Source organism: Thunnus thynnus, chromosome 21 (genome assembly GCF_963924715.1).
Source record: "Thunnus thynnus chromosome 21, fThuThy2.1, whole genome shotgun sequence".
In the NCBI taxonomy this organism is placed as follows: Eukaryota; Metazoa; Chordata; class Actinopteri; order Scombriformes; family Scombridae; genus Thunnus; species Thunnus thynnus.
Genome location: NC_089537.1, coordinates 23,106,428 through 23,134,403, shown reverse-complemented (window position 1 = coordinate 23,134,403; position 27,976 = coordinate 23,106,428). Strand labels below are relative to the sequence as shown.

The 27,976-nt window shown below is 41.2% G+C and overlaps 1 protein-coding gene across 9 annotated transcripts in view; it reads right to left on the bottom strand.

Annotated features, from left to right (window-relative positions):
- LOC137173121 (microtubule-associated protein 4) overlaps positions 1 to 27,976 on the bottom strand; it is a 121,713-nt gene that overhangs the window by 5,306 nt on the left and 88,431 nt on the right. For 5 of the 9 annotated variants that reach the window (XM_067577842.1, XM_067577841.1, XM_067577849.1 and 2 more), the window contains 10 exons: positions 14,612 to 15,681; positions 12,881 to 13,132; positions 11,259 to 11,433; positions 10,959 to 11,021; positions 8,474 to 8,772; positions 7,373 to 7,429; positions 5,272 to 5,364; positions 4,012 to 4,093; positions 3,639 to 3,751; positions 2 to 194 (listed from right to left, as the gene is read on the bottom strand). In XM_067577842.1, the coding sequence (XP_067433943.1) occupies positions 2 to 194; positions 3,639 to 3,751; positions 4,012 to 4,093; positions 5,272 to 5,364; positions 7,373 to 7,429; positions 8,474 to 8,772; positions 10,959 to 11,021; positions 11,259 to 11,433; positions 12,881 to 13,132; positions 14,612 to 15,681 (2,397 nt within the window). Of the gene's footprint in view, position 1; positions 195 to 3,638; positions 3,752 to 4,011; positions 4,094 to 5,271; positions 5,365 to 7,372; positions 7,430 to 8,473; positions 8,773 to 10,958; positions 11,022 to 11,258; positions 11,434 to 12,880; positions 13,133 to 14,611; positions 15,682 to 25,903; positions 27,592 to 27,976 lie in introns of those variants that run through there. The other 4 variants (XM_067577848.1, XM_067577845.1, XM_067577844.1 and 1 more) reach the window with 4 other exon arrangements.

The following is a 27,976-nucleotide window of genomic DNA, read 5'->3' as shown; positions in this document are numbered from 1 at the left end:
CTTGTCTCTGGGATGCGTGAGTCCAGAGCCTGGGGCTCCCGGAGGCCCTCACTATCACAGGGAGCCCCCTCCTTCAGCCCATTCTCCTGGGCAGCAGGGCTCCCCGCCTGCCCTGGCTCGGAGCCTGGGGCTGGGGTCGGGGTGCCACTCAGGGGAGTCCCATTCCCCTCTGTTGTCTCCTGGGCCCCCTCAGCCTAGAAACACATAGCAGGGGCATGTCAATCAATGGGGATGGGGATGGAACAACCTGGCTCCAAATCTCATAGAGCTACATTTTCCTTTTGTCATTTAAAAAAAAAGTTAGAATATAGTTGATGGGAAGTGATTCACAAATAATTGGTGGACAGTTTGTGATTGTAAATGCAGATGTCTTTCATAAATATTAACAGATCTGGAGCCAGATTAAGGTGAAAAAAGATGAGATCACAAAAACAATAATAACTGAAGTACACAAGCTACAAAGCGAATATCTGAGCGTGCCTGATGAACGCAATGAAAGAAAACTGTAAATCAAGGCACATTATACAAGAAAAAAGCAGACACAAAATGCAAAATATGTAGAAATGGTGGTTTCCTTGAATGGCAAACTCCTCTGTATATGAATATATGAACAGTAGATGTCAGTGGAAATATATGAGGAGAAAAACCAGGTACTAAATGGCTGAAGGGCTTCAATTTACACAAAGTTCAACAGTCAGTAAGAATGTGCCTGCACACGCCGTAGACTGAAAGAAGCTAAATATGTCTCTACACTTGAACTCCTTTCATAAAATCATGTTTCAATTTGTAGATTTATCAGGAATGCTTAAAATATAAAATAAAAGTGTATTTGATATTTTTCTAATTGTCAACAAATCTCACGAAAAGACCAAAACCAACAATACCTAACACTTTCTCACTTCTCTACCCTGTCTGTGGCACTCAGCCCCAAGCCCATTCATTCCTTCTGAAGACATACACAAAGGTATACTTTCTTTTTAAAAAAAGGCTGTATCATTTGCTAACACAGCTAGGCACTGTAGCTTTTAGCAAATGTTACTCAGACAGCAGGAAATAGTGAATTTCATGGGGACTATTTTCAGTGGTGGAATAATCCACATTTTGGTGTTCTAGTGAGTATTTCTGGCAGCAGGACGGTGTATGTGGGATTGTGTTCATGATAATGAAGGAACATTTCAACCAGTGTGGCTCACTGACTTTTTGGATAACAATGGAGCTCTATGGTACAGAGGAATAAGACATATAAGGCTTTGGATACACACAATACTTGTTAGAAGAATCAATTCAATGTTGGTTTGTCTTTTCATTCACTGACAAGTATAGAAAACATAGAACATCATTAGGCTTATCCTTTAAAAAGTACAAATAGACACCCATCAGTCAGAGACACTTGATAGTGACACAGATAGTTTCTGTCTCCCTTCACAGGTCTAGAATTTAAAAAAAATAAGATTTTTTATTTGCTTTTGTTGGGAGGCCAGTATCCACCTGCATGTAATATACTGTATGAACAGCACAATAAGCACAATATCTTCTGTTGTAAGACTGCATGTTTGAAAGCTCTCCAAAATAGACTTCAGTTAAAAGGCTGAAAAAAAAAAACTTTCTCAGATTATCATGTGAATGCTATTCTTAGCTGTTTCTTATGATAATGTATCTTCTCTAAGATGATGACTGTGTGTAAAACAGTGTGAAGATGAGAGTGTGAATGAAGGATGTGATCATGCGGTGGTCATGAAACACAGATGCGCTGCCATAGGCTGAGGGGTCAGGTGACATCATATGTGTTCAATATGCCCCAAGTTGCAGGATCATCCCACACTATAACCCAACACATAACTAAAATCGTAAACTTAAATCCTTTTTGAAATCTTTTATGTTATGTACTTTAGAAATCCATGACCAACCCCCATCTTTTGTATCAAACATGTATGGCCTTGTCTATGCAGTCTCCATCATGTCTACATTCTTTCTCTTCTCCTAATTCCTCAGAGCTGAGCTGAGCAGTTTCCTGCAGGGGAGCACATTTCACAACAGAAAAGGTCAGCAGAAAGGGAGCCAAATCCAGGTGTGGAGGGTTCAGGGTTTGAGATGTTTCAGGTTGCTGCAGATGACTTACGATAGGCCATCATCACCAGTGATCGTAGCTCAAAGCCACTCAGCATCTTTTAGATGTCTTTATGAAGACAGTGGTGAGACGAGACAAGCATGAACGCTATTTTCTCCTCATTCCTGTGCAAAATATTTGGTGCTGTACAAAATCTGTGGACAATCGTTAGGATGTCTGGGCAGCGCATTGAAGATGGTGAAGTGATTTTCAAAATCAAATCATTTGCAGAACCATATTTTCAAAATCCTACGGTCATAATGCTCCATAACTCTTGCACAGACAAATATCCAAACAGTAACTTAACACCACACTGGAAAGCATTGTTTCATTGTTCTCTGTTGCACCTGCAACACTCCCAACAGTGAAGTCAGACTGTGCTGCCAACACCCTGGAAAACACCTCTGCACCACTGTAGCTAGTTCAACCACTGGAGGTCAGCAAAAACAAGACTGTGTCACTGACCTCTTGTGGTTAGAAGCTCTGTTTATTCTATTGCACCTACTGTATGACCATATTCTGTATTACTGTTTGGTGTTAAGTTTTTCACTTCTATTACTTTATTAAAGTAATAGCTTTAACTTTACCAAATTAATAGCTCAGTGAACTGACTGGAAGGTCTTAGTCAGTTACTGAAGATCAGAGGTAAAACCTTTTTCAGACTTAGGATATAAGAGTAATATTTGGTCCCTTGTCCTGAGTAAAGGCACCTTTAGACTGTGATAGTGTATGTTTATTGTATGTCACACTGTGCTCACACTGTTACACACTGTAAAATCTTGGTCACAATCTGTAAGACTGTAATATCAATTTGAGGCTGTCAGACTGTAAGACGAATGTGTGAATCAGTTCTAAAAAAATATGAGAGCAGAGACACATCATAGCCATGTTTTAAAATGCAGCAAAGCAAGTAATGCTTTCTCCTTCTTCCTTTCTCCTAATGGTTATTTTCTACCTCCATTGTTTTGGTTTTTGTGTGCGCATTTTTGTATTTTCTCCCAAACTTTATCACAAAAATTATGCTCACAACATTATGAGAATTGGTCCAAAATTTCAGAATTTTCTTTTGGTTGCCGAAGCTTCAACTTGTCTGGTAGTGGAAGTGTTTCACAGTAAGATGTAGGACCACCGTTTGGGATTGATGACCAAAGATTTCACCACATTTCTCTCAACTTTAATCTCAGCCCTAGACAGCCCTGTGTAACACTGAGTAAATGGTCCTTAATAGGTCATAGGATTACAAAAGTGTTATAGTATTTAAAGTAACACACAAGGAACCACCAAACTAGGCCATACATTGCCTCAACAGTACTCTATGCTAAAATAAAAGGATGTAATGCATTGTTACCATCATGACTAACCCAAGTAGGTGCCACTATTAGCAAGCAGTAAGTGGGCAACTCTGAAACACATTGCAGAAACTCCAAAAACACAGCATAATGACAGTGAAACCTGCTTCAGAAGTCGTTTACAAAATGAGAAACAGTGTGCACACAAACTAAAAATTTGTCTCCATTAGTGATAATCTCACCTTGATGTTTCCTCCACCAGGTGCATGGCTCACATTGTCCATGGAGCCCACTTTGGACTGAGCCTTTTCCCTAAAGTTCATTTTGTGGGACCCGATCTTCACGTCGCCACCACCTGCAGCAAACATGTGTAATCAGTCTGATGATCATACCCATACAGTACATGCACAGACAGCCTACACATTCATTAGCATGTGCTAATGAATGTGTAGACTAAATATTATAATGAAGGTAGGATTTATTGCAGATCTGTTGGATTAGATTGCATTAGTTTTAGCTTTGTGTACCTAATAAATTACCAAGAGCACATAGAGATAAAGCATTTCGACAAAGCTTTTGAGCCAACAGATATGGTCAAAACATTTCCCAGCTCACCAGGCTTATGCTTGATGTTGTCCTTGGAGCCACACTTTGATGTCACCTTACTCAAATCCACCTTCTTGTTGAGTATCTGCACCTGTCAAATGTTACACAAACCTTTTCATCATCAGTGTTTAAAAAAAGTTAGCCCCAGGGTTAAAAAAGCGTTAGAGTATTACAGTCTCCTCATCAGTCCACATAGATCTGATGTTACCGTCTTTTAAGTCACATGCTTCATATACAGTACATTATGATTTATTTGCTATGTCTGTTTCCATTGTACTTTTGTCGCATTTTCTTTTTTGGTACATCAATTTTTCCACCTCAGCCAAATATAATAGTTTTGGGATATTTTCTTTTTTTTTTCTCAGAATTTCCATATTGTTCTATGTGCAAATTGAAAATGTGCACAAAAACTGGTGGATTGAAACACACTTCAGGATCAGTATTAATCTCAAAACACAGAGCCATACCCAATTACCAAATGGCGTAATACAAACAACAAAAATCAGATGATAACTTCGAGATCCCGTTGCTTCCAATGTGATGTGGTGTCGCTGAGCTTTGCCAATGTAGACAGCTTCCAACAAAACTGGTCTTTCGAACTGGTCATTAGGATGCGCAGGCTTCATTTTTTAAATGAACACTCAACAATCAAAAATACATTACACACACACAGTAATTCTGTGTAATACTGTTGAACATGAGCTGCACAGATGGCAGGATCACCCTAGTACAGATTAGGTAAAAAAATACCAGACACCAAAAGAAGAAGCTCAGAAGTGTCCTTTCAGGAAACCAGAAATCCCAAATGTACCCATCTGTGGTGATACTGTCCTGATAAAACCTTAAAGCCTTCACAGACTCAGAGCCAATCAGAGGCTAGTGGTGTTTGATTGCTTGACTGGTGTTTAGTAAGTTAGTGACAGGGTGGGACAACACAAGAAGAGTGTAAGGAAGAATGGGGCTCTGAAGCGGGTTGTGGGGAAGGGCTGGTACATAAGGCTTGCTAGCATGCTGTCCAATAACACACAATGCCCTCGACTTCCAACCAAGAGCAGCACTTTGTGTTGGAGGCCGTGAGCAGGTCAACTTTCTCATGCTGACACCAGTAACGACTGGGGACCTTCTTTTTTTGTAAATCCTTTTTCATAAGCGAATAAGAGATGAAAGTAAATATTTCATCTTTCCTCTGTTCTAGCCGTTTCGTAAAGTCGAATTGTTTGACAAATTGGCCTGTACATATGCTCTGGTCATGGGCCAGGTAATACTTACATTCCCTCCACCAGGAACATGCTTCATATTGTCCTTGGAGCCCAAGCGTGAGCCAACGTGGCTGAAGTCCAGCTTTTTGGAGACTATCTGAACCTACACGGACACAGCATAGCAGCAAGAGGTGGACAGGAGAGCAGAGGAGGGCAGGGGAAGGGATGACATGAAAGGAAGAGAAGAGACGAGAAAAGACAAGAAGAGAAGCGAAGAAAAGAAAGAGAAGATGAGGATAAAAAAGAGGAGAATGGTGGAGAAGACGTCACCATCACAGGTAGGGTTAGGAAGGGGTGGGGGGGGGACAGCAGGGTGGTTCACCTGGGCAAAATCAAACATGCCTTCAAATGTGAAGTATTTTAGGTGTGCCTGATGTAAACTACTGGATAGTTCTGCTGTCTTAAATGATTTATCTTGCTTAAGTTGCCATTTAAATAATGAAAAAGTGACACAAGTCCTAAGGGATAGGATGATATTCAAAAACTGTTTACCCAAGTCTGGAGAGAAGGAAAGCAGAAGCTACTGAAGGTCACACAGAAATTGTATAGGGCACACACATGCAACACAACATATACACTGGACCCTGTTATTATGGAGATACAGCACATTTATATGGAGATTCAGTTTGTTTGTTAGCACATTATAACAAAACACAGACAACTGGTTAAAAAAAAAATGGAGAGGTTACACTGGTCACTGGTCAACAGACCAAGAGACATTGCATGTTTGTCCTCTTCTATAGGACACATACACACAATCCCCCTCACATACAGTCACATTTGTTAGCAGTGGGCCACGGCTCAGTGCCATGACAGTCATGTTACACTCCTGAATCCTAACCTCTTTCACATAGACAACCAGCAGGAGCTGCTAGTTCAGCAAGCATGTGATCCCTCACTGGCTTCCCACCATAAACATGTCCATTTGTATGGGACACTGCTTATTCACTTACACCAACCAGGAAACATATTTATTAATCCATGTGTGTGTGTTTGTGTGTAACATAATAAATTAAAATAATAAATTGTTATACCGAGTGCACAGATTTATAATATCAAAGACCCCACTGCTATTTGCATTTGGCTCTGACACAGAGCTTTTATTGGACACGTTTTGGACATGTGTTCCCTTACGGATTGAAAAAAAGGTTTTAAATAAAAAAAACAGAACAAAACACTAGTTGAATATTCACTTTCCCACCTTATTAGAAAAATATTTATGAGGGATATTTGAAAGACCATTCCACTACTTTTGAGTCTTTTACCCAACTGCTGCAAATGACACTTTTTAGAGCATGCTGCAGTGTTCATTCTTTTCAGTGAGCTTGGATCATCCGTCACAATGAACTGACATGAAATGTTATATTTTATTGTTGTTTAAGTTGTGTTATTGTTGTATTTGTAAATGTGGACTGAGTTAATAAAAGGTACACTGCATTACCATATAAGTGTGACACAAATTTTCTATGACTTTAATAATCGATTTTGCAATATTTTTAGTGTAGCATGACGTCAGTGGTGTCAACTTTGTTGATACGTACCTGGAAAGTGTTAGCTGAAGGTAAAGCTAACACTCAGGAGTGAATCCCAAGTCAGCGATGAAGAGCAACTACAACCTAGGTCAAGTTAATTAACATCATGGTTCTGTAACCTTCTCTTTCACAGTTCAGTTCAGTTCAGTTCAGTTCTTTCAAAATGATCTAGCTTGTAAGACTGGGAAGCAGAAATAATAGTTTCTCACTCATGTAATTATAACGGTTTAAATTCTCTAGAGGCATGTCTGTATTTCTGTCTGAATCCAGGCTGAGAATTGAAATTACAACTGTAAAAGAGAGATGAGTGACTAAATGTTTGAAACTGTGTATCTATGTTTGCAAATGTGACAGCAGAAGATAATGTAGGTGCTTTTATTACTCAAAAGCTTGTGGCTAGTAATTTCCATACTGGCTTTGTGCCCTCAGTAGTTCAGTTTATTAAAAACAAACAAAAAATATGAGAGGTGATAAAAATAAATATCAAAGCAAAATGAACATGAATATAGAAGTCATGATAAGAGAGAGGTTGGAGGTGGAGTATGTGGTGATGGTAGGGATGATGGAGTGGGAACTCACTTTGCCCTGGCTTGTTTCTTTGGAGGCGACGCCCCTGCTCTGAGAGGCAGATGACACCTGGGGAAACAAGCCCGCCCTGGGTCAACAACAACACCTCATAAAATAATACACAGAAAGAGGAGGCGGTGGAGAAGTGCCAAACATTGTGTATGAGTGTGGATGAGAAGTATGAGAAAGAAATGTGTGGTTGAGATGAGAAGAATAATTCCGGTTTATTACAACCTGGATTTCGAAAATGGAGCAAAATCACTAAAAAGGTAAGTTTCCCAGGAGTCCCTGCCTCATTCATTCAAATTGTTGTGGTCCAATACCTGCTTTCAAACAGAAACTGTCAGACACGAACACAATTACGTAACTAAAATATGAAGTGAAACGAGATGGGGAGTCAGTCTGAATATGAGGCTATTGTAAAGGGGCCATGTGCCAAAAAAACATTATCATTTCAGTTTGTATCGTGCAGGCCCAGTTAATCCATCCATGCCACTAAACTATCTGATCATCTGAACGCTCATGTTGGACTTTATTGTAGCAATATCGTCATGTTCCCAGATCTCAGCGGTTACCTTGGTGAGGACAGTGTTATCATTTTGACTGGTCAAAATCAAGAAGAAAAGTCCCAAGTTGTAATAACCAGAATAATCCTTTAAAGAGCTGGAGGAGAGAAAGAACTTCTATGACTTTTTGTGTTGTTTTTTTTCCACACGCATGCTTCTAATGTTTCAAACAAAGCCAAGGTGCAAAGCTTGGAGGATGGTGAATGTTAGTAAAAGAATGTGCAGAGTATTGAGTGAGGGATGACAAAATAATAGAAGGTTTGACTACTGAGGTCAGGCAATAACAACTGTGATGACTGCATTCTCCTGTAGCTTGTGAGGTGAATGTAGTGTCAGAGTTGTAGGTATACTCTGCTTATTCCCTCATGAGAAGAAATTGAGAAGAGTTTGAGGTGTAAGTGAGGAACCACAGGAAGCCAGTGTCACATGTTAAATCTTCTTGCAGCTTCATTGCCTGTTAGTTGAGGAGCAGCCGGTGTCAGGAAACACTACAAAAAGCACATCTAGAGGTTTGAAAGCTTCAGATGAAGCCACCGTAGGGACCTACCTTCCCTCCTCCAGGCTGGTGCTTCATGTTGTCCGTAGAGCCGATCTTAGAGCGGGCGTTGCGGATGTCCGGGGCCGTCCCTGGGCTGGGGCGAGATGTGGTCCTTGAAGCGGTGGTTGCAGTGGAAGTGGCTGAGGAAGCGGCCCGGGGGATGCGGGGCACCGGGGGCTTCTTCTCAGGTACTGAGCCAGTGGTGGAGGAGGGTGTGGCCGGTTTGGCTGCTGTGGTTCGGGTGCGAGAAGCAGCGGTGGTGGAAACAGAGCTGCGGGTTGTGGTGCTCTTGGGCTTGGTAGAGTCAGCTGGAGGGAGAGGAGTTTGAAATAGAATTTTATCATTTTTCATTTCAAAGATGACCAACCTGAATGAATAGTTTCGGGAAATAGGTTTTTTAGCTGACAGTTAGATGTGAAAATTGATACCACTCTGCACAAAATACTGGAAAAACTGGATATTATATTTGAATCTGAAGTGATTTCTTTACTATGTATTTATGTTGTTTGGAGAACTGTGGTGGAAACTATGGTAGAGTCGACAGAATGGACTTTAGTTTAAACCTGAGTGGAAGATCTCACCTCCCTCAAAAGTATCTTAGCTTCATGTGAATCGAAGTCAAGGACCTCTATGACTGTCAGGGACAATAATGGAAATAAAAGACCTATGGACATTGATACTGCAGTGTAACCCATTTTTACTTTACCTATGATGACCCTGTCTGTTGTCCTTTAGTCTGTTTGTTCTGTTATTGTCAAAAATAATATTAAAAATAAAGCATATTAAAAAAAGCAACCCAAATATATTTGTAATGCTTATATCAACATCATACAAATGACAAACATCAAGAAAGCCAAAGATGACCTGCTTAGGACTAGAAATTAAAGTGTATTATGTATTCAGAAACTCTCATTCGCACACACACACACTGTAAGCCAAAGCCCAACCACAAAGAACATTGAACTATCAAATCTGACAGACAAATAACGCAAGAGCCGAAAATGAAAGAAAACACATTAAAGTAACAGGGGTAAAACAGAGCTAGAGAGCAGAAAAGCAGACACAGAGATTATCTTCTTTCATTCAGACATGTCTTAATATTGAATTTACACCACTCTTTGGGATCTCATTGTCAACTCTGCCCTGCTTTTGTAAGCCTATTTGTTCCTACTGAAGACAATATATATGTTTATGTACACTTTCATGATCAAAAAAGGCTAAATAATTTCCTAAAACGATTGAATTAAAAGCACAAGTGAGTATTTATGGCATCAGGAAGGTATATGGGTATTGAGTCAAAATAAACTGCAGTGTGTGTGTTCATTGTGATGAAGGGACATATCACCCAGTGCAACCAGAAGCCCTGCACTGCTACTGGCAACCAAAAATCCTGTATTTCAGAGTCCTTTGGTTCATCATGCTAAGTCATGATGCACAGAGGCAGTGCAACATTTGCACCAATTATAATCTGTCAATTCACATAAATTCTGATATATAAGCTCTTTCTTTAGAGTGCTGAGACATGCTGAACCTGTCAATCCACCCTGACAGACTTTTCATATATCTCCAGCCTCTGTTAAGACATGTTTCGCTGAAGAAATTCTCCCCTTTGCGTCCATGTTTCTAAAGACTAATTTGCCTAGCCGTATGAACTCTGGCAGATTAAACAACCCCAGGCTGTATCAGCAGGAGCTGCAAACTCCTGTCAACAGCAAAGGGACAGTAATCCACAGACTGCTGTGGGGAAGGTTTTTAACTCTCCAGGGCCTCTCAGCAATAAAACCTCTCTCTCTCTCCGAGCCTGCCCAGCATTGTCATGGTTGGACAGTGTGTGTTGCGGTGTCGCACGCTTGCTGACAGCTCTCCTGTTACCAAAATGTAAACTAATCTGACGACAGGAGGAGTAAAGCTGTAACTGTGTAGGAAGAGAGAGAGAGAGAGAGACAGGGGAGGCAAAACTGAGGAAAGGATTACGGAAGTGAAGTGAAGTGAAGAGTGAAGAAGAAAGACGACAGAAATATATGCAGAGAGCAAAAAGAGGGAGAGAAGTGCAGGGTCAGAGTGTTGCTGGAAATAATGATAGTAGTAAAACTTCAGTCTGTAAAACATGAAATCAACTTAATTCGATTTGCACAGGGTAAGCGATAGTGCAGTATCACTGTTTCTCGACTGTCAGCTGTATAGTACTGTGACAGTGTGATCAGATTATCTTTTTAAAATGAATATTTCTGACTTTCAAATTAATTCAAAATTAACAGATGTTATTGGAGGTCTTGTTTAACACATTTTGATAGATGTGTAGTATGCAAGATGTAGTTTTTAAATAGGAAAATTGCAATTATTCTGTGTCACATGACATGTTGTAATTATTGTTCCAATTTTCAGTTGGCCATGTTTTTACATGTGTTTGAATGATGACAGAGGTTGAGAGTGTTTGTTTTGAGTGTCTTTATAGTTCTGCACATCTTAAGAAGTGAAGGAAGTGCTGTAATACCTGTAGAAGTCCTCAGAGTGCTGGGCTTCTTCTCCTCTCCTGGTTTGCTGTCTGTCTTAGAGGCTGAAACACAGATTTAGAGTTTTCAATTGTTGCAAAGGATAAAATGTACATAAGAGAAATGAACGCTGAATAATTTGCAGTATACCTATTGTAATCCATCACAAAATAAACATGAGTGCACTTGTTTTATTAGTAATAATACAATGCAGTTAAAGACTGTGCATCTCTATATAAAAATAGTGTAATCAAAAACGTGTGTGTACATGAATATATGATATGTGAGCATGTCTGCCATACCCAGAGGCCTTTTGGCTGCAGCGGTGGTAGCAGTGCGAGTAGACGCCGTTGTGCGCATTGATGTAGCGGTTTTACTGGCTGCTGTAGCAGTTCCATTTCTGGCTGCAGTGGAGCCTGTAAGATTTGAGGTGGCAGTGCTTGTCTTTGGCACAAGGGGGCGCTTCTCTGCAGTTGTCTGTAGAGAGGGAAAAACACAAGAACATGGGAGATGTCAGGTGAGGCAAACTTTAGTAGCATTAGAAGCTACGACGCCAACAAAACAAATGCTGGCAGCACTAAAATGGGTCATAATGCAACTTCTGTATGTCTGACTGCTGTTCATCAGTTCAGGCAAACGTTTAGTCATTTCACAGAGAAATTCAGGTCAGAGACTTTGCCCCGATGCATGTAACATGTAGATTGAGTCTAAGGCTAGGATGATGCCACGCTCCACATACAGCTGAGCCATCTTGCAACAAGCTGGCCATGCTGAACTGAGTCACCCCGCACCCCTGGGCGCTGAGATGCTAAATTTATCGGTTGTGGTGTCACACTGGTTGTAGTTAAGCAGGCCACCAAAAGAGGGGGACAGAAGGCTGATGGGTCTTTTTGTGGACACATACCATGAGGAAGTGGCCAATCAATGAATCAATGGGACTTTGTAACAAAAATATTGAAGTTTAAGAGATTTGTCCTCACAGCACACAAAGCTTGAAGCTAAAGTAGTAACTTATATCTTCATGTAGTGACACTGATCAAATCAGGCAATGTTTTACATTACTGCTTTATGTATTTTCACCTTTGTTGGATAGTTTGAAATGTAGATATAGACAGAAGACATAGAGAGAGGGGTTCGACATACAACAAAGGTCCCCAGCTGGAATCGAATCAGGACCAATGCAGTGATATAGTACACACAAGCAGGTAGCTCCAGGTCTGAAAAGTGAAGCCAATGTGGAACTGCCTTAAACCTGCATTCTTTCTAATGGCCAGCAGGGGGCGACTCCACTAGCTCCAAAAAAAAAAGTCTGATTGTATTGAAGTCTATGAGAAAATGACCCTTCTTCTTACTTGATTTATTACCTCAGTAAACACTTTCCTAATGAGTTTACAGTCGCAATGACTAGTTTCTAGTCTTCTTCATTAAGCATGATGTTCATTTTGTAAATTATGGCCCCATTTAGAGTAAAACAGACAATAAAGCAGTAAACTTACTGGGGAAAACAGCTTCTATTTTCTTGCATCCCCAGTTTAAATGTAGTTCATAAATGGCTCGTGCTGTTGCAGACCCTAAAGTTGTACCCTCTGACCAGGACTCATTAGAGTGTTATAATACACAACTGTGAGCCTGTGAATGTTTAACAGGCACAGAGACCAGATGGCCAAAGTCCCTTATGAAGGAGGAAACAGATTTTTGTGAGCCTAAAACCAATAAGAGCTACACATTTGAACAGTATTTTTAGCCTTTTAACAGCAGCCAAGCCCATTTAGGTAATAAAATAAACAAGAAACAAGAAGTTTTTTCAAATCAAAATCCATCAGATGTGTTTTCATGCACTTTCACCTGAAGTTGTGGATCCATTGTTCTGTATTAACTGAGCATTCTGCAGCCTTTGACAGATGCCCTTACAGCTGACACTCACCTTGGGTTTGATGTCACGTGAAGTGGCAGTGGTTGAGGATGAGGGGCGGCTGGTAGAGGTGGTGGAGGGCCGCTTTAGGCCAGCAGCGGCTGTGGATGGTGCCCTGGCTGTGGTTGGTTTTTTGTCTAAGGTGGAGGTGGTGGAGGAGGGTGTGGGGCGCCTAGTAGGGGCTGCGGCTGAACCACCACTGGCAGCCGCAGAGCTCGGCCGTGTTTTGGCAGTGGCGCTCAGTTTGGTCACCCCGGCAGCAGGCTGCCACGCATGACCGACACATACAGGATGGATGGAGGGCAAAATAAGAAGGGAAAGCAAAGGAAAGGGAAAAAAGAAAAATAAGGAAAATGGATGGTAACAGCAGCAGGGTAAGCAGCACAAGCAGCAACGTAATCATAAATCAGATCACAAAAAATGAAACATAACGTGCCAAAAATAATAAAACATTTGCATCAGGTCTGTTGTTTCAGATGGCTGACAATGGTAATTTTACTGTATGTGGTATGCATAAAAAAGCAGTGACAGAAGCTTTGGCAGCATGCATAATGAATGGCTTTCTGTTAAAACTCACCCTCGAAATTCAACATGTCACACAACTCCTCTCCAGCTTTATTCCCCAAACATTTTCAATTGTCTTGCCTTCATTAAGGTGATATGAGTTTGTTTCGGGTTTCTTTTTATACCACACATCAATAAGTCATGTGACTTTACAGGGACAATATGACAAGTCCTTTTCTGGTCATTGCTATTATCAATAAATACAGTTCATATGAAATATATCTTCCACCAGGGTGTAAAAAACTGAAAAACAAGTGTATATAACAAAGACGTGTACAAACTAGCAAGAAAAAGGTGACTCTAAATTTATATTTTCTTTTCTTGTATTTATGGGAATTTATCAGTGTTTGGCAGACAAATAATGCATTACTTTAACACACTGAAGGAATTGCTACTACAGTACAGTAATGTTCCCTTACATCAACCTGTTTACTGTCTTGCCAGGTGTTAGATGGAGGGTTTGTGCGATCAGTGGAGAGACAGGTCTGTGTTGGGGCTAACGGTTAGCCTCTACCAACAGATTGTTTTGACTTGGAAACAGGCTAAATATCTTCAGTCATTCAGTGGACGGATTATTTTTTCCATCCAGGTGGTTAGAAGAGTTTTGGGGGATTCTGTAACAACACTAACAGTTTTTCCAACATTGCCAGTTAATGATCTTTTAGAGAAACCTATGGCTAGCTCTGTGACCTGCAGGCACAAACTAGTGCTAAGCTAATGTTAGCTATTAATGGACAATAAATACAATCAAACTGAAGGCTGGCTGCTTACTGTGCCCAACATTGTAATTTATATTTCAAGTAAAATGGACATATTACAAATACAACCAAAGTGGGACCGCCTTGATGAAGAGTTTGGGTAATAAAGCATGGTATACTGGAAGAGGACATGTTTTATTTTTATGGATTACTGAAGCCCACACTGGTCTGTACCACACTGTATGTGTGTTCTCAAAATTATAGATTAAAACTCACTGTGCCATACTAATTGTACTTAAGACATTTGAAATCTTTAACTTACCTTGATTTTCATGTTTGAAGTGAACATGAGTTTGCAGTGTCTTCCATTACAATACTGAGAATCATCTAATATGATATTAATGAAATAGCCTTTGACCTACCAGTTTATTTTCAATAAATCCAGACACATTACATCCTTATACCTTCCAATAAATCCTACCTTGGTCTTCTTGTCTGCACTTGCCAGGTCTTTGCTGGGTGTTGCACTGCTGCCATTAGTCGCAGGTTTTGCCTTTTTGGCCTTCTCTCCTCCATCTGCTTTCACAGCCTTGTCCTTTTTGTCATCTTTTTTCTCTACAGTCTTTTTTTCACCCTGCATTTTGTCCTGCTTTTCTTCCTTTTCGTTCTTCTGCGTTGGTTTTTCGTCTGGCTTCTCTGACGGTTTCTCCGGCAGTTTCTCCACCTCGTCCTCTTTCTCTGTCTTCTTGGCTGTGTCTGTGTCAGCCTTCTCATTCTTGGTTTCTTCCACCTCTACTGTCACCTTTGTCTCCGTGTCAGCCTTCATCTCTGGCTTGTCAAAACTGGTATCAAGCTTGACGGGTGTCGGCTGTTGCTCTGGGGTCTTTTCCACTATGTCAATGTGCTGATCTTTGCCGTCCTTCATCTCTGTTTTCTCAGTCTTCTCTGTGTTTTTGTTCTCTGCTTTGTCTTCCATTTTGGGCTTTTCATTGATGTCCACTTTTTCCACATTTTCTGCTTTCTCAGCTTTATTCTCTACTTTGTCTGTCATCTCCACTTTAACTGTTTTCTCTGTCTTGTCTACGTTCTCTGTCTTCATCCATTCGTCTGGTGAGTCTTCTATCTTGTTCATTTTATCCTCTTTTTCTGTCTTCTGCTGCATTGACTCCATTTTTTCTATCTCTTTGTCTTTCATCTTTTCGGCCTCCTTCTCTTTGTCTTCAGCCTTTTCTGGCTGTTTGTCTTTTTCCTTATCTTTATCTTTCACTTTTTCTGTCTCTTTCTCCTCTTTAATTTTCTCTGCCTCTTTCTCCTTCTCTTTAATCTTTTCGGCCTCTTTCTCCCTCTCTTTCTCCATCTCCTTTTCTGTTTCTTTCTGTTTTTCCTTCTCTGTCTCTCTCTCCACCTTGACTGAAGGCTCACTGCTTGTGAATTCAACCTTCACGCTCTTATGCTCAACGTTATCCAGGGGGTCAAACAGGTCCACCTTCTTTATATTGTCCTCCAGCTTCTCATCCTTCTTCTCTGCCTTCTCCAGCTTGTCTGATTTTACTGGAAAGAAAGATAACAGAGGTGATTTTAATTATAGGTCATGATGCCAACATATTACAGTAACAGCTGTCTTCATACTATAGAATTTTATCTAATAACAACATTCACAGTAGTGAGAAACAGGTAACCCGAGCAGTCACTTGGTGTCATGACAAAAACTTCCTGTTCAATACATCCAAAACCCAGATGCTCATTGACCTTGGGCAAAAATCCAATACTCCCATACATATCTCATAACCATCACAGACTCATTTTCAATTTCTCAGCACACATATAAGCAACACACTCAAACAGAATATCAATACAGACCACATCACCAAAAAAAAGTTCTGCAGACAGTCTTTCTCAGAAAGCTACAGAAATTCAAAGTGAAACAAAGACCTACATCCATACAGCCATCAACAAAAATATACTCACTTCACTAATAACACTAAACACTGCAGCGAATATTCACCAAAACATCCAAAGCAGCAGTTTTGTTTCCACAGATCCTTAAAGTCTGTCCTTCTACATTGCTCCACATATGTCTATATATCTACATATAACTAGTGTATGTGCTAAACAAACCCGGGACAGACAAGATTCAACATATGTCTGAGTAAAAACAGGCTAAACAGAAATACAAGAACAGATAACAAGAAGATATCAGTTTGCTCTTGCTAGGTATGATCTTCAATCATCCAACCACAACAACTGCTTAAGACAAATGCACAACAATGGCAGGCTGAAAAAGTACAATAGACTAAATAATTTGAGATAGAGGGTTTCTGCTCTCCCTCTCACAATCTAATCTCCCCTTACATGAAAGCTCACTTCTTCTTCTTTCTTCTCTCTCCTCTTGACAGATCATCCCTTTACTGTGTACATGTTGTGTTCTACATCTTGTCTGCAACCTCCCATCTTCCGCTCACTCCATCATCACAGCCTCAAGGACCCTGAAATATTACCAATACTTATGTTTTGTTTCTATTCTCTTTTTTATAAAGCTTTGTTTTTTTCTTTTTCTTTTCCTTCTTAGATGTGACCCATTTGAAATGGTGCTGGGTTTTTAGGAGTCACGGGCCAATAAACCTGACATTCACCAGCCTGTTACATCATCCTCTCTTGTTTATCTTTCCTGTCTCTCCCCATCTGTCCTGACCCATTTCCACTGTCCAATGCCATCCGATGAGGCATTGATTGTAATGAAAAGTGATCCCTTTCCATTGCTAAATTAACACTACAGCTCATGCTACTAAAACATTTTTGTTTTGTCTGTTAACTACAGCTAATCTTAATTCAGAGATCCCTGGATCAATATTGGTATCAGTACAATTTCACATAAAAATATAGGTGGAAACTCTGTATAAGATCTTCTAAAAAGGTTGTGTGATTTTTGCCAATGACTATTATCTTTAGAGTTTGTTGATAAAACATATCAACCATCCATCAATCCAACCATCTATCCATTTTCCACCACTTATCCGGGTCTGTTGGTGGCACCAAGCTAAGCATGGTAGCCCAGACATTCTTCTCCCCTGCTATGTCTTCCAGGTCCTCCTGGGGGGTCCAAAGCCCTTCCAAGGCCCCTAACACCTCCACATGAAGGGGTCCAGGAGACATCCGTATCAGATGCCTTAAGGACCTCAACCAGCTCTATTCAGCTACTTCTTTTGGTTATTAGCTAAAGCTCATTAACCTAGGTCAAGGTTGGAAGGTAGATTGATGGGAAAATGGAGAGCTTCACCTTCAGGCCCCGCTCAGTCCTTACCACAACACCTCCATTACTGCTAACATCCCTACAAATGTGCTGTCCAATCTCATGCTCCATCTTGTCCACACTCGTGAACAAGACCCAAGATACTTGAACTCCTTCACTTAAGGCATTAACTCAATCCACAGTTTTCTAGCAAAATACCATGGCCTCATCCCCACCATTTCATACTCGGCCACAAACTCCACAAAAGATATAAAAAGAATCTGTGACAGGGCACAACCCAAGCAGAGGCCCAATGCCCACTGACTTCTTGCCAAGAATACAGACACAGTTCTAACTCCAGTTATACAAGGACCGATTGGCTCCAAGTTAAAGCCCCCTGTGCACCATACTCCCTCAGAACTCCCCCCAAGATACATGTGGGGTATATGGGGTAAGATACCAAATATGAGCATTTCAATATTCTTAAAACTATTTGAAATCATCATTTTATAAAAACATGGAGATTAGCTAATGAGAGTGCCTATGGTGTTTTACCATGTTTTAGAAAAGTCTGTAGTCATCTTCATTCTTTATACTGTGGTTTTACACTGATGGACACAGACAGAAAACAGTAATGTTTTAAATTCAAGATGTTTTTACTAGAGGCAGCGTTTGTAAAATGCTTTGAATATTTCACAGCTGACCCACTGAAATGAATAATGATAAAAAAAAACTATGAATCTAGATGATGTTGCTGCCCAGCTAAACCAAAATATCACGCTATACATAAACAAGCCAAAAGAATTATTTCTGTTAGGTTGACTCACTGAATGAAACATCTGCATCATCTGACCTCAGGTGATGTTGACCCAAGAACTGGGTGAACTGCACACAGTCAGAGCTACTGACTCTAGCTGTTTCCCACTCTAAGGGATGGATCCTCTGAGGTCCACATTTTTAAACTGAATGTGTCATAATGGGCTGACAAAATCTGTCCCACTTCAAAGGTTCTAAAAAATGTACCCTTCTTACGTACAAATCTGGAAGACAAAACTGGTGTATCCTTTATTCAATGTCCCACAATCCACAATGCTCCCATCAGTCGTTAACTGGATTGTTTAGGTGATCTTTGTCAACTTGTTATGTCAGAAAATATTGCATAACCATGTGTATGTACGAGGTATTTAAATATTTGAGATTGTAAACAAACCAATAGCAAAGAATCTACTTGTAATTAACTGGAATTGACCTTCAAATGCTGACATTGCCTTCTGCCTTATTGTGTACTTAAGCCAACACAAATATCACAATGGTGCTGACCCACTGGTCTATCCGCTTTTCCTTTCAGCTTTTATAACCTCTGATTTCTCTCCCAGCCTTAATCACCTACTGTACCAAACAGGACAGGGGAGACAAAAGGAGCAGAGACCATATGAATCAAGAGCTCTTTGTTAGAGCAGTGGAATGAGAATTATGACAATGACAAGATGAGAAAGAGCAAAGAAAGAGAGAGTTGTTGCCTTAGATACCAAATATTTGAGAATCAGCGTGCGGAATATTGATTAGTGGATAAAGAGATGAGTGAGTGGACAGAGAGAGGAGGGTAGCAAGAGAAAGACAGAGAGGGAAATCAAAGGTGAAAAACAATCGATGAGGAATATTTATAGCATTCCCTTTTTATCTGTTCTGTTGTTCTCTTTTATATTAGCTTCGGTTTTATCGCTGCTTTGGAAAATCATACCATCCCAATAATGGCCTTTACAACTAACTTGTAATTTAGGAGCAAAGAGAAAAAGAGAGTAGCAAACACAACAGGGACAGAAAGATAGAAAGCTGACAACAAATGGAGAAAGAACAGGAGAAAGGCAAAGGGAGAAAGAAGACAAAGACTGAAGGGAGGGATGAGTAAAGATTAGGGAATCGGGGTGTAAGACCTTGACTAGAATGACATGACATTCTTAGCTCAGATGCCTTATATAATATACAGCGAATAGTGACAAACATCAGACTAGAGTAAACACAGTTAGGTGAACTAAAATATGACTACATAAAAGAAAAAAAAATGCTGACCTAAATAAAGCGTGACAAGACAAAGGAGAGGGAACAGGAGAAGAGGAATGGAAGTAAAAAAAAATGAACAAACAAGGCCTTCATTTTCTACTCTAAACAATGAGAGGCTCAGGAGATCAACTTGATCCTTTAATTAGGGCAGAAATCTGATATCTGTCAGAGCTGTCCAAAGCCTGGTGAAAACGGCTTCATTTAAGCAAACAGCGGAAGGTGACACTCAACCTACACACTCTCACACTCTTTCCTGTGTGACTCTTTGTCACAATGCTGTTCCTTTCTTTCATTTTGCACTGGTCCTTTGTCTATGTCCACTTTTTAGCCATGCTAGGGACATGGCTCTAGGGATGGCAATGTCATTGTGTTGGTCTGTCTGTACACTAATTTGGCCCAGACTGAATATCTCAACAACTACTGGATGGATTGAGAGGAATGTTTGTACAGATATTCATGGTCTCCAGAGGTTGAGTCCTTCTGAGTTTGCTAACTTCTTCTCTAGCGTCATCAGCTGGTTGGTACATTTGGCTTTTACTGAAATATCTCAACAACCACTGTATGAATTGGCATGAAATTTGCTTGAGATACCCATGGCGCCCAGAGGTTGAACATGTGTGACTTTGGTGATCCTCTGATGTTTCCTGAAGCGCCAGCAGCAGATCAAAGTTTTCAATTATCCAGTGAAACATCTCAACATCTCCTGGATGGACATTTTGTACAGACAGTCATGGTTACCAGAGGATGGTTCTTAATGACTTTGACAATCCTCTCACTTTTCTTTTAGGCCCATCTTTGAGTCAACATTATAATACTTCGGTTTCTGACCAAATACCTGCAAAACTAATAACATCCCCATCATCCTCAGCTGTAGTTTGGGTTTGTGCTAATCAGTAAATATTATCATGCTAACGTGCTAAACTTAGATGTGTTAACATTTAGCTCAAAGCAACGCTGTGCCTCATTACAGCCTCACAGAGCCGCTGGCATGGCTGTCGACTCTTATGTCACATTTTTATTTTAGTCGTCCTGCTTTTAACAACTGAAAAGGTCTTCATCATATCTATTTAACAAAAAGATGCTGCTGCTGCTGCTGTGTTTAACTTCATCACCGTTGAAAGAGACGTCATCACAGAAGACAAAAACATCAGCGAGTACAAGTGCCATAACCCCAGACAGAACTGCAAATAAAAGTGTCATCATTGCAGTTGAAATGGCCATCGTCTGGCTCATCGCTCTTTCTCTCTGATCTAACTTTTCAATCTACCTCATACAAATTTGTCATCAGCAAAATGTAGCAGCTAAGGCCATTCAAAGAACACCAAAGCTTGAATACAAAAAGAACTGAAGGAAACATCTTTGGACTCGTCTGTGGTGAGTATCCAGTAATGATGGGAGGAAGACAAAAAAGCAATCATTCACCTCCCTAGTGAGGGACATGAATTATTGACAGAGCTTGTGATTGGAAGCATCAATCACAGACAAACAGTGTCTCTTGAGGGTGTACTGTCAGGTGGCGATGGGGGGCATTACTGAGAGGAATATTCACTAATAACTCCTGAGTGTGGTCAAGATTACACAAGAATTTTTTTGACCATATGGATATAAAAGTCACATCAGATATTTTTGAGAGAAAAATCTCTGTTTTTTGGTGAATGAAGCCACAACTGGATTCACAAAAGAGTGGCCATCTTTTGAGAAATACTTGATTAGAAGTCTTAAAAGAGATTCATTTTGAAATGGTATGTACAAGTGATTTAAAGCTTTGCTCACCAGTGGTAAATCCACACAGGTAATCTGCAAAGGCTGTTAAGTGGATCTCAACCTGCTGCATTAGGAGAGCTGCTGAGGCACCAGGATGCCCCGGGGTTGCTTAACTCTTGTATAATATGTGGCTCAGGACAGCAGAGAACAATGAGCATCTGGGTGCACTGAGCCACTTCATTTGAGGGTTTCATTAGCATCATAATAACACTTAGAGCTCATTTAGGGCTGTTAAGCCTGGACTCTCCTAAAGAGCACTGCCTCAAATCATGTTTTTTTTCCCCTTGTCTTATTAATATGGTAAAATATGATGACTCTACTCTCCTATTAATAAAGCTATTTAAGCTGTCTCATATTTTTTTAAACGCAGTTTTATAAAATAACATGTCTGGAATCTGTGAAGCAATAATTGTGATTCATTCATGTGCGAGGCATGCATACACAAACAGGTTTTGACTCTGATGAAGAAGCATTGCGTGTCAAAACATTAGTCGTTTGCACCTTAATAAGTTGCTAAAGTGAATCGTGTGCTCCAGGGTCTTCTTTGGGTGCAGTCTGTGAGAAATGGCCCATTGAACTGTTTGTTACAATTTGTCCTTTACTGTGAGCACCAACCTCCGCTTGTGGAGTAGCTGAAGCGCAAGAGAGTCCTTCAACTATAAACACTTGTTTGCTTCTTTTTGGGAAGAATTTGCAATTCTCTTTAGACTTTTTGGATGACTGCACTCTACAGTGCATTGATGTATTTTTTTTAACTATTGAAGATATTAATGTGGAATCATGAAAAGCAATAGAATCATTTATTATGTTCATAATTTTTATCTTCCATAGGGAATCAAAGAAAATAAACAGGGTTTCAGATGAAATATTGATCGATTGAGGTTTCCACGACTAATAAACTATTCAGGACTAATTACTAAAGCCTTCCTGAGACTCCTCAAGTGGATTACGTAAATCAGCTACAGACACTGTCTCATTAAAAGCTTGTCACTCTTTGCTCTGCAACACTTGAAGCTCAATGGTAGAGTGGAGTTTGTCTGCCTTGACAACAGCACTCTCAGTTAAGTGAAAGCTACACTCCATCGCCGCCCTTTGGTAGCACATCAAACACACTGGTCACTTTAAAGGGGTTGTGAAGTGGTTACAGACTATAGAGTGGACTTCGTGATTCGCTGTCCCATCTGAAGTGTGAGATGTTTTGTTTTGACATCTTATTAGAGATACTTGAGCCTCACTGGAAGCTCAGTCATGATATAGTTACATCAGTCTGCAGTGTAGTTGCTGAATCTTTTGAATTATAGGCTGTCATGCTGTTTTCACTCCCTTTGTTTACAGGTTCATGACATAACCACTGTATCTTTTTGCAAGCTATATAATTTCAGGATTGGTTAGGCTACTCAGAGGAGGCATCGTTTGGCATGTGAGTGGTTGCTATACAGGTTAAAGGATTCTTTGGTGAATGCAATTTGAAATAATTTGTTTTTTACCCTGTATATCTACAGGTATAACTATCTGTAAATGAATGAACAAAGGAGAAAGTAAGTTCCGAGATACAAGAACCATGTTAACGGGACATTCAGATACTTATAAAGATATATATTGATAGTTTTATTGATTTTGTCACTTCTATTGTTTTCTTAATGCTATTTGGATAATTATATTCCAAGTTTTGGCACCACAGCTCCCATTATGTTTTGAGCGATGTAAACAAGAAGAATGATTTGAAAAAATAAAATAAAATCACTGTTTACTCAGTAGCTTTTTCCAAGTCATTTAAGTGTATCTCATGGTCTTCTGCAGCGAATGGAGTTTTCTCAGTTGTAATGGAAGTTGATATATTAGGAGTAGTTGTGGGTATGACTACCTGTTATCAACATTTCCATACTTGGGTCATTCATATTGTCACCTGAACCTCGTTTTTAACATTTCTTTGTAATGTGGCCAATTTGCAGCATGAAAAGTCATGTTGTTTATTCTGTTTATTCTGTAACCATGGATGTACAGACAACAATCACCAGGGTTACTTTTGATATTGAAGAAAAGGTCTAGATTTGATTTTGATGCAAGAACTTATGGGAAGCATCTTTTTTTTTCTCCATAATTTTTCAATACATTTGTAGACATTTTGATGCAAAAGGAGGCAATCTAATGTTCAATGGGTTAAAAGATTACTACATGCCCAAGTGTATCAACATAAATGCAAGAATACATATAATAATATGAATAATATACAAATCAATTCACACAAACAAAAACAAATAATATGCACAAACAAGCAGCAAACACATATGCAGACGGCGCTGCATTTCAGCACCGTGACAACCATTAGCAAAACCAAACACATGCCCACGTCTCAAAGCTATTTACTACCACCAAACACAGGAAGAAAACATCCAAATCACTGTGCTGAATGGAACATTATGTGACAATTATCTGCTTGATCTTGAGAGTGAAGGCGGCTGAAAATCTCCCTGAAACCAGTAAAATATTGTGAGACAAAAAGTAATCTGACATGACAGTAGATCTTCACACTGACTCGGGGCGGATGTTTAGCGTGGGTTCTGCTTTGTGTCTGTTGAAACGCGAGCTGATGGACGGTTTTGCCTTAACTTTGTTGTAACATCCTCTTTCTAAACTGGTGGAATCTCTGCTTTGTGCAGAACTACATTTTTTCCCCCAAACGCTTTCCTCTCTCTTCTTTTTTTTTTTACTTTTCTTCTCTTGTTCATTCCCTCTATTCTTTATGCCCTCCCCATCCATCCAAGCATGGTTCCACCAAATCCTGGACTTCCTGTTTTCCATCATTATACAGTCATCTACATCTCTTCCCCCGTGCATTTTTTTTAATTTCCTGTTTTCTCTCTTTAACCCACCCAATTCTTTCTCTCCTTCAAATCTGCTTATCATTATTTCCCACAACCCCTCTGGAGAGATTGAGCTAAGACTGAGCTGTAGTATACAGTATACACTACTGCACATTTGCTGCTTTAGAGGCTCATACAATAGAGCTGCATGCATTGTCTACACTGCATCCCTGTTTGGTGGAGATCATGTATTTCCAAAGTCTTTTTTTCAGAGAACTAGGGAAAACCCTAACAGTCATTGATGCTTTATCCTGTGCGCATTTAAAAGGTTTCCTACGACAACAGGAGCTACAGAAATCTTTCCACAACCTTGGCAAGAAAGCAAACAGAGCCTGTGGCTAGATGACTCTGCCATGATTCTGTTTAGACTTCAGGTGGCAGAAAATAAAGATCGCTGGCCCTTTAATACTTCAGTGGCCAGTCTGGCAGCTTCTGCCACTCTTGGCTTTGTGGCGAAAGCAACCACGGCGTGCGAGCAGGGAGGAAAAAAGAAGAGACAAAGAGATGGACAAAAAGAGAAGAGAGAAAAAGTGTGAGATGGAGACAAAGTGACAGAAAGAAGGTCATTATAGAGAGCAGCACCATACTGGCCACACTTTCCAGTCAGTGACCTCGTTTTGACTTGGCAATGTTCATCATTCGACGTGACCGTGACCCGCTTTCAGCCATCTTGGCTCTCTCTGTCTGTCTTCACCAAGAATCTAATGAGCATTCATAGAAACAGGAAGGCATTAGAAAGAGCTAGAAAGAGACGGCAGAGTAGAAAAACAGAAAATGGGAAGGATGAAGCATGAGAGAAAACGAGGCTGGATAAAGACGGAGCCCCCATCAGACATAATGAGCAGTGTTATCTTGACCCTGCGTACAGATGTCAGCTGGAGAGTCAGTTACTATATAACCTCATGCTGCAAGCTTATTGTGCCGCATCACACATTCATGAGCACAAGAACAGACAGGCACAGTTGCTCAGGAACACAGCCACCTGTGTGCACACACATCCAAAAACTGAGGCACACTATTAAATCATTCTATTCACATACTCCAACCACAGTTTGTGGATCTAAAGTAGGCACTCTTTCACCAACAAAACGAGACAGATACTACCATCATGGAATGCAGATTTTCTTTCTATTTCTCTCTGTCTCTCGCACCGTCTTACAGCCTTCCTTTCAGTCTGCCTCTGCAGCTATCCCTGACCCAGAGTCATTTGTAAGCTCCGACCAGAAAAACAAATCTGGCTCAGAACTGAGATGCAATCTTTATTCAAACTGCATCTCAATACTACTCTTATGTTTCAATCTTACTGTTTGGTGATCTTGTTTTGACACTTCTCCTATTGTATTTGTCTTGGATTATCGAAGCACCAACAAATACAAATAAGACTCAATCATAAGAATAGCACCGAAATGCATTTTGAATAGAGTCCTTGGTAATGTTGGCAGCAAGACTTCCTTCCTCTATGTGCCCCAAGAAGCCCAACAAAAAACAACACTCGCTTATTCCACCTGCTTGTTTGCCTGCTTACACGCTGCACCCACTTTAACCCTTTAACACCCACACCTTTTCTGTGGGTGGCCCATAGTTTTCAAGGATTAATTAAATTGTTGGAAACCTCAAAAGTCAAACCTATGGATTTATTTACTGCATGTTCATATTCACAAAACTTTTATAGTATTAGCAAACCATAAAGGTTCTACATAGTTCTAGCATCCTGCAGGAAGAACAGCAGGTAGTAAAAAGTAAACCTAGAGTAAAAACTTAGTTTCTTCTTATCAACATGTTTGGCAGTCAACTTTGATAGTTGGAAGACAAACACAGCTAAAAGATGGAGACTTCAAACATGACCTCCACCTACCATCCACTGTGATGAAGGGGTTAGTGCTGGAGTTCAAGCCAAGGTTGGTATAGCCACCAATAGCAAGGTCACCATCAATGTCCCCTGCCACTGTTGACTTGTTGCCAGCTCCAAAGTCTACACCTGCACCAGTGTTGAGTTTAATATCCTCTTCATTGTCATCGAACTTTGCATGTTTGGATGCCATGTTGGATTTGCCAACAGTTTCACCTTCAGAGTCAGAGCCTACAGATAGTGCAGAGCTGGTGTTCATGTTGCTGAACCCTCCCTTGGGGCTAAGGGGCACTGGAAGCACAATGCCACCTGTCTCCTCCGCCTTAAAGTCCTCCATCGGGGCCTCTAGTGGTGAGAGAGGGAAGCTGGCATTGCTGTCTCTCAGCTGTGAGAACGGGGAGAGGCAGAGGCGAGGTTCAGGTGGAGCTTGCCGCAGGTCGATGTGGGTGGTGCCAGCTGCAGAGAGAGTAGGTGGCGGGGTTGGGGGCTGATCTTCCGCGACGGTCAGAGAGCGCTTCATGGAGTGCGGTGAGCGACGTGGACCACCCATTGGTGATGCCAGCTGGTCTAGTCCTGCTCCATCTCCACCTGGGTATTTATCAGGCAGCTCTAGACTGGTGGGCACCGACAGGTGGGAACATTCGGACATTGCACGCCGCATAGCCTTCCTCTGCTGCTGAGCTCGCCCCATGAGACAGGGCTCCAAGTCTTCCTCTCCTTCTTCTGTTTCTTCCTCCTCGCTGTTGTCCCCTGAGGAGCCCTCAGACAACTGTTGGGCCCCGAGGGCTGCCCCGGCTCCAGCCACAATCTTGTGGCCTTTCTCCAAGTGGTTGTCATTGACAACTCCTATAACGCAGTAGTTAGGGGCCACCTGGGGCATGGCGACCTTTGGGCTAGATTCAGCAAAACTGGAGTTGTTCCATGGTTCAGATGGAGAGACTCCATCTACTGGAGATGACTCCATCAGTGAGGCTCCCATTGAGCGTGGAGGCATTGTGCTCGTGGATGATGACAGCTCCATACGTCTGGCTGGGGATCCAGGAACCGGCGGCAGGGAGACCCTGCTGGTGTTCCCACATCCCAGGGCAGAGGGTAGTCTGCCTGGAGAAGCTGGGGAGGGGGATGGGGAAGAGGACAGAGGGCTGTCTGGGCTCTCTCCTGCACTGCCCAGCGATGCGTTACCCAGCGAGGTGCTTCCTGACACGCCCCCAACCCTGCCTGGCACCTTCAACTCTGCATCCATGCTGCCCCTGCTCGGCTGCTCGAAGAAGCACAGCTTGTCTTCATCTGTGAGTCCAGTTGGCGCCAGAGGTCCACCACCTACGACCAGGCCCCTCGGGGTGCCCATGTCCATGCCTGAGGGGTGCTGCCAATCCCAACTCTGAGCCGGCACTGTAGGCGAAAGGGACTGCACCTTACACAACTCACTGTACTCTGAGAAAGGAGAGCCAGGCTTCTGATCGGAGAGAGAAGACATGCTGTCTCCCCTTTCTATTCTCTTTCACCCACTTTCTTTGTTTCACAGTCAGTCTTTGTCTCAGTCTCAGGTGTCTAAAAGTAATCTTCACCAATTATCTTTCCTTCTCTCCCTCTTTCCTTTGTTGTCTTGCGCTGTTGTTCCTTTCCGTTCAGTGACTCAGGTGTGCGCTGCGTGTGTGTGTGGAGTCTCTTGTGCTGTGTCTCTGCTCTGAATTCAAACACACTGAGCGTGAACTGAATGTGCAGCTCTCTCTCTCTCGTTCCTTCCCACCCTCTCTCTCTCTCACTGATTATTGCACTCGTCATGTGACCCAGTTGTGGCTGCCAACTGGCTACTGCCAATTCCCAAATCCCGCCCCTCATGGTGGAGTGAGTAATCCCCCTCCCCTTTTAGTTTTCTCTTTCACTCCACGTTTTTCTCTTCTTGACCCTTTTTTTTCTCCCTCATTCTGTCTCGTAGAGAAAAGCACAACATACACACACGCACACACACACACACACACACACAGGTCTGTCTTCCCCTCAAGGAGGATTGAGCGAGGGCTGAGGAAGGCACCTCGAGGGGAGAGTGGATTTGAACTCAAGACCAATCCGAATCAT